The following is a 6,564-nucleotide window of genomic DNA, read 5'->3' on the forward strand; positions in this document are numbered from 1 at the left end:
CCACCAAACAGCAGTCTCAGCCTCCCCTCCGTCCATAGCTAAACTCTCAAACTACCAACCTACCTGAGGAGCATTTATAAGTCCTTAAGGAAATATAGTTGAATTTTATACATTTCATTCTTTTAAAAGCATTCATTTGTTTTTCTAAAGAGATAGATATCTATCTAATGTTTTGTATATTCCTTCTTCCTTATGTATCCCATATTACTTATTGTCAATTATTTTTCTTTATGTGAAGTTTATTAAATCATTAAGGCACGAGGGGGTGTGGTATAGGGCCTATATACCACGGCTAAGGGCTGTTGTTATGCACAACGCATCATAGTGCCTGGACACAACCCTTAGCTGTGGTATATTGGCCATATACTACAAACTCCCAAGGTGCCTTATTGCTATTATAAACTGGTTACCAACGTACTTAGAGCATGGTATACAGTCTGATATACCATGGCTGTCAGCCAATCAGCATTCAGGGCTAGAACCACCATGTTTATAAATATAATTACAAAAACTGGGTGGATCTAGCCCTGAATGCTGATTGGATGACACCTGTGGTGTATCAGACCGTATGCCTTGTGTATGACAAAACATTTATTTGTAGTGCTCTAATTACGTTGGTAACCAGTTTAAAATAGCAATAAGGCACCTCGGGGTTTTGTGATATATGGCCAATATACCACACCTCCTTGGACCTTACTGCTTATCTTTAATTACATTTCTGTTTATTTCTAAGTTGAATTGAAGTTCAGACTTGTAATTGATGTTCCCTCAAATAACTTGACTCCTTTAATAGTGTAGCCATAGGTATATATATTAATAAACATATTATAATATATTTAAAATGGGTAACATTTTCACTGAGTGAACTTAGGCACCACTAATGGGACTTCAGGCACACACCAAATCTTCCTCTTCATGACACATAGCCCTCGGGAGCCCCTGGTTGGCTGTGGATGGAAAGGCTAGGCTGCTTGCTTTGGTTCTTGTGATTGAATTTATTTAGCACACCCACAGAAAGGATAAAAGGCTTGACTGAGCTCCTGCTCCCTCTGACTACCTCCACTCTGCATGACCTGCACCCTGCCCTGCACGCACTGTCCCAGTGACCCTCTACTGAGCCCCCTCACTGCCTCCACCATCACCCTCTCACTCTGACTGGAATCACTCCTTCTGCTTCCCACCATTCATCCTGTTATCACCACTCCCGCCACCAATCTGCACTGTGGAAGAAAGATTTCTGCTCTCTCTGGGTCTTTACTCCCATCTCTTCCTCAGTCTAATGAGCTCAATAAAACATCTTAAGAAGTGTACTATCTCCATCTCTGGGCTCCATGTGTATCCATATCCACCAGGTTGATTTAGCACAGAGTGCTACTGTTTGTACTTTTTTTTTTACATTACATTTACATTTAAGTCATTTAGCAGACGCTCTTATCCAGAGCGACTTACAAATTGGTGCATTCACCTTATGATATCCAGTGGAACAACCACTTTACAATAGTGCATCTAAATCTTTTAAGGGGGGGTTAGAAGGATTACTTTATCCTATCCTAGGTATTCCTTAAAGAGGTGGGGTTTCAGGTGTCTCCGGAAGGTGGTGATTGACTCCGCTGTCCTGGCGTCGTGAGGGAGCTTGTTCCACCATTGGGGTGCCAGAGCAGCGAACAGTTTTGACTGGGCTGAATTACATTCTATTATGATGCATAAATTCTGGCGTAATCAAATCCCGGATTGAATTAAGGCTTGAGCTGTAAAAAATAAACTATCGATTTGGTCTGAATTCAAAAACCTAGTTTTACTGGTCTCGTATAAGCATTTCTGGATGTTGGTTAGATTTACAGTATTTTGATATACTTTGAAGTTACTTTGCCATTTTCCTTCAATCATGTTACATCCATCACCAACCATTTATATCCCATGTGAATAACTGTGTGTTAGACAAAGCTGGAACATCCTACAGGGACTTTACCATCCAATTCACAGATCTATTCACACAAGTATGTTGTTCATAAGTTTGTTTACTTTTTCTGAGACGTTTACGCCATCTACAGTATATTTGGTCCAGGTTGTAAATCCATTGATATTCACTCCTGCTGTACTGTCAGACTGTACGTTGTGAGTGATTTAATGGGTCACAAGCTGTTGGAAGTCCCACACCTCATAATGAACAATGTGAATCAGTACCTGCTTTCTCTCTCAGTACCAACCACATATCTCTCTTTTACCACATCGCTCTTTTTGGTTTCATTGACATTAACTTTAGTGCTAAGAAATACAGATTGGCAATCTCAGAGCCAATCGTCAGTATATTGCAGTACTATACTGTATTAATTTGTGTTCACATCGGTATAGATGGAACACTGCAGAACCAAAAATGCTTCTCGTGTGTGTGAACTAAACACTATTATAAACTGGGTGGTTTGAGCCCTGAATGCTGATTGGCTGACACCTGTGGTATATCTGACCGTATACCACAGCTATGACTTAACATGTATTTTTACTGCTCAAATTACATTGGTAATCAGTTTATAATAGCAATACGGCAACTTGAGGTTTGTGGTATGTGGCCGATATACCACTGCTAAGGGCTGTATCCAGGCACTTTGCATCGAGGGTAAGAACAGCCTTTAGCCATGGTATATTGGCCATATACCACCCCCCCATCCTTATTGCTTAAATATACCATATTTTGTCATCCCACTGTCTACAATGTGCATGATGTTGCTGTGTGAAATTGACCTGTGAAGACTGTACTCCTCTGTCGCTTGCAGACATGCTTTACAGCCATACAGGGATTTCAGCCACTCAACTGCCCCCCTATCACTGATCTGGAGCTAATACATTTGGAGCTAATACATGTATTTTCATGTTAAACATTATAAGAGGAAATTGCAATCGTTCGCTTTTGGAACATACTAAAAGCTCTATTGAAATGCTTAGAATGGTGCAGCTTACCATAAACAATAGATGTCAAGGGGATCAGTATGCTGCTGCAGCTGCTGCAGTGAAATAGCTTAATACAGGACAGTTCACAACTTGCTGTGTCTCTTTTTAAATGGGTGTCAAGATGGGGGAGGTTGAGTGCAGTGGCCACCATCAGGGAGGGGATGTAGAATATGCTGCCTCTGAGGTGTTCTGACGTGTGTGTGTGTGTGTGTGTGTTTCTATGTGGTGTGAAGCAGCAGTACCATACTGAGGAGGACATGATTGAGTGGGCGAAGAGGGAGAGTGAGCGGGAGGAGAAGGAGCGCTTGGCCAGACAGGCACAACAGGAGCAAGAGGATCTGGAGCTGGCCATTGCCCTGAGCAAGTCAGAGTTTTCCTGAAAGACTCCCGGTCGCCCTGTGTGACCCAGCGCTAACCAAAGGAAGGAGGGAGGGGTGGGAGAACTGAACTAAATGGCCTACTCAGACCTAATGAAGAGATGTTGAGTATTGGCTCCTCCCACCCATTAACCCCTTTAATTGTCTCCTAGCCTCTCATTTTGTTTCACTCATCTGTGGCATTTTCAGTTTGTCTTCAATGGTGTTTGGCTAGGTGGTGGGTATAGAACTGTGATGTTCTCTGTTCGACTTCAATATCCATCCTGGTACAGTAAATAGACATGGAGATTGTGAAGTATATGTATACAGACCTAATTGTTAATAACTAACTGCAAAAGTTATGCCCCTGTTTGCAATGCTCTTGTCTAGAAGCCTGCTCAGACCCAGACCACCAGATACTATTGAGCACTTATGGTAACCATTTCTCCCTGAGATTGAATGCAAGAGTGGCTAACACAACATGCCTTTTTTCCTGTCTTCCCACTTGTTTTTTCTTCTTGAAATTATGAACTTTTTATAATATGATTAACTCTAACAAGATAATAAGAGTCATGTTCCTCTAATTAGTCTGGGTGTAAACCAATGTCAAATTGTAATCCATATTTGATTCATATGGCTATACACCAGGCATGTAAAAAATACAGTGAATTGGATTTCATGTCTGAGCTGAGGTTTTGCTTGTGTAAAAACACATCTTAGAGATGACCTGACGTATGTCCTTACGAGAGTAGCCTTTTTATGTGTATAGTAGTCAAACGGTGCAGAGGGTTGAAAGGGAGAAGAGGAGATCCCGCTTCAGATACACACTGGTGCTTGTCACGACTACTTTGACTACACTTAACTTGATTGAATTTGTGCATATATTTCTGATCACCCTACTTACTATAGGTTGTTCACCTTCCTCTCAACTCTTCCTCTCATCAACGTGCCCTTAAATGTATCTTTATATGCCAAACACCAGGCAGTGAGCAAGACTCACATGCTCATTATCTGTTTGGAAAGTAATAATGATCTTGTAAAAACGGTATAACTCCCAGGTCACTCACTCCGTTAACCTCAGTGTCATCCTCCTAATACTCTATTAATTCTTAAAGGTTTATAGCAGTGTTAAGAGTTGTACATTTGCTAAAAATAAGTAAACCAGTAAAACTATTTTATGTTCAGTTATGTCCAGACCTCTGCATGTAGGATGCTTTTTCTTAGCGTGAAATGTAGTCTACCCCACCAATAGTCAAGAGACAAAACTATTGACCACAAACAATTATTGTGGTTCATGAAGTGACATTTGAACAAATGAGATGTCAAGATTTTGGGAAGTAGGTTGGTTGTACAGGAAGATGTATTGTAAGTGGAAAAATATAGAATTATTATCTAGAAACCGGATACAGGCTGAGTGTAATGCACACAAGAAGAGTAGCTGCTGCCTTGGCAACAGCTAATGGGAATCCCTAATAAATACAAATGCAAATTCTCCCTACTAGAATAGCTGTCTTCTGTAAATTGTCTGATTCTGTCACCAAAATCCACAACGTGACATCCTGTCTCACCTATTTAGGGATCCAATAGTTTAGCCATGTCTTCTGCATCAGGGAGTTATGTACCCTTGTTATAACCAATTGGTATAGTTTATAACTAGGCCCCAATTTTCCTGCTCAGGAAACTCCTGGCCCAATATGGCAAATTCTCCACTGTATATACGCTCAACATTTATAATACCAAGCTTCAGTTGAATATAGCTATCAGCAGGGGGTTCAGTTATAAAGAAAATGGGTGCTGCACATGTTAGTATTCTGAACCATCTTGTTTTTTTGGGGTTTTTTTTCACCGAGGTGATCCCACAGTGATTTGACCTCATTTCAAAAACTGCCTGGTAAAAGTATCCTTTGCCTTTTTGTACAAAGGCTGTTCTTCTGTCTGTGAACTTCAGTCACTTGAGGCTTTTACTTAAAAAGCCTTTTTGTGTTGGCGAGGAGAGACAGAATTGGAGTGGGGGGGATAAATGTCACTAAGACATGTTACCATCTTAAAGCATACCATTTTTTATTTTTTTTCTCCAGATTAAATGAGAATAATTGTGTCACTAATCAAGAGGGGTATACTGTGAAAGTACACCGTTGACAAGGGAATGGCGTGGCTCAAGTCATTTGGGCTATTTTGTTTTCTGACCAATGTACCATGGACCCTTTTCCTGCTTTTCATCCATGTTTTTAGGTTCATCAGTAGAGACCATTCTGTAAATGAGCACGGTGGGCAGTTAGGACTTCATAGTGTTGTTCATTCAACAGATGTTTCTGTTTGTAAATACAATGGAGTTGTCAATTCTCCAGAGACAGCTGTGTTCCTTTTATACCATCTGGTATTTAAAGGCTGTCGGATACTATTGATCATGTCATTTGTATAGACTTCTGTATTTTCAAATAAAAAAACCACTTGTTGTTCGAAGCCATCTACCAATAGGCTTTTAAAAACCGGCTTATTTTAGGACTATTTCAGTTATCATTTTTTAACATGTCAGTAATGGTCAGAATATACTAAGTGAAACATTTAATTGAAAACAGAATAATAAATATAAACCTCTCGAACAACACTGGACTTTGTTTTGTGTGGGGATGGGTGTCAATCTAGCTTGGTCTCATAGACTAGATGGTCAACTTAAATCTGTGACACTCTAAACATATGTATGTTATGTTTGGTATGGTTACTCTATGCAAAAACGAAAGGTGGGTGGTTGGTCGGGGTTGATGGCTGGGCGTATAAAGCAAATGTCTAACAACCCAAATGTTGAGTGTTTGAAGCTCATCACGGACAACTAGCATTTGAGCAAATTTGCTACTTTTCAACGACTTGCTACTTTGCAATTACTTAGCATGTTAGCCAACTCTTCCCCGAACTTTAACCCTTTTAGCTAACCCTTTAACCTAACTCCTAAACTTAACCCTAACCCATAGCGCAGCTAATGTTAGCATTAGCCACCTAGCTAACATTGGTATATGTTATACGTTTTGCAAAATGTTAACATATGCATTTTCCAAATTGTAACGGATTGTGCATTTTTCTAATTTGTAACATATACGAAATGGATGATGGACGTCCACAAGTAATACATACCATAAATATATTTAATTGAGTCTCTGATTTACATACGGAATTAAAAAATAAATATATATTAAACCTTTATTTAACCAGGTAGGCTAGTTGAGAACAAGTTGTCATTTACAATTGCGACCTGGCCAAGATAAAG

At 39.9% G+C, this 6,564-nt stretch overlaps 1 protein-coding gene across 6 annotated transcripts in view; it reads left to right on the forward strand.

Annotated features, from left to right (window-relative positions):
- The window catches only part of LOC106584324 (epidermal growth factor receptor substrate 15), a 41,917-nt gene extending 36,007 nt beyond the window's left edge, over nt 1-5,910 (forward strand). For 4 of the 6 annotated variants that reach the window (XM_014169469.2, XM_045706249.1, XM_014169471.2 and 1 more), the window contains exon 25: nt 3,180-5,910. In XM_014169469.2, the coding sequence (XP_014024944.1) occupies nt 3,180-3,326 (147 nt within the window). In that variant the 3' untranslated portion in view covers nt 3,327-5,910. The remainder of the gene's footprint in view (nt 1-3,179) is intronic. The other 2 variants (XM_014169470.2, XM_014169473.2) reach the window with 1 other exon arrangement.
- Nucleotides 5,911-6,564: the final 654 nt, after the last annotated feature.

The sequence above is a fragment of the Salmo salar genome, chromosome ssa23, assembly GCF_905237065.1.
Source record: "Salmo salar chromosome ssa23, Ssal_v3.1, whole genome shotgun sequence".
Taxonomy (NCBI): Eukaryota; Metazoa; Chordata; class Actinopteri; order Salmoniformes; family Salmonidae; genus Salmo; species Salmo salar.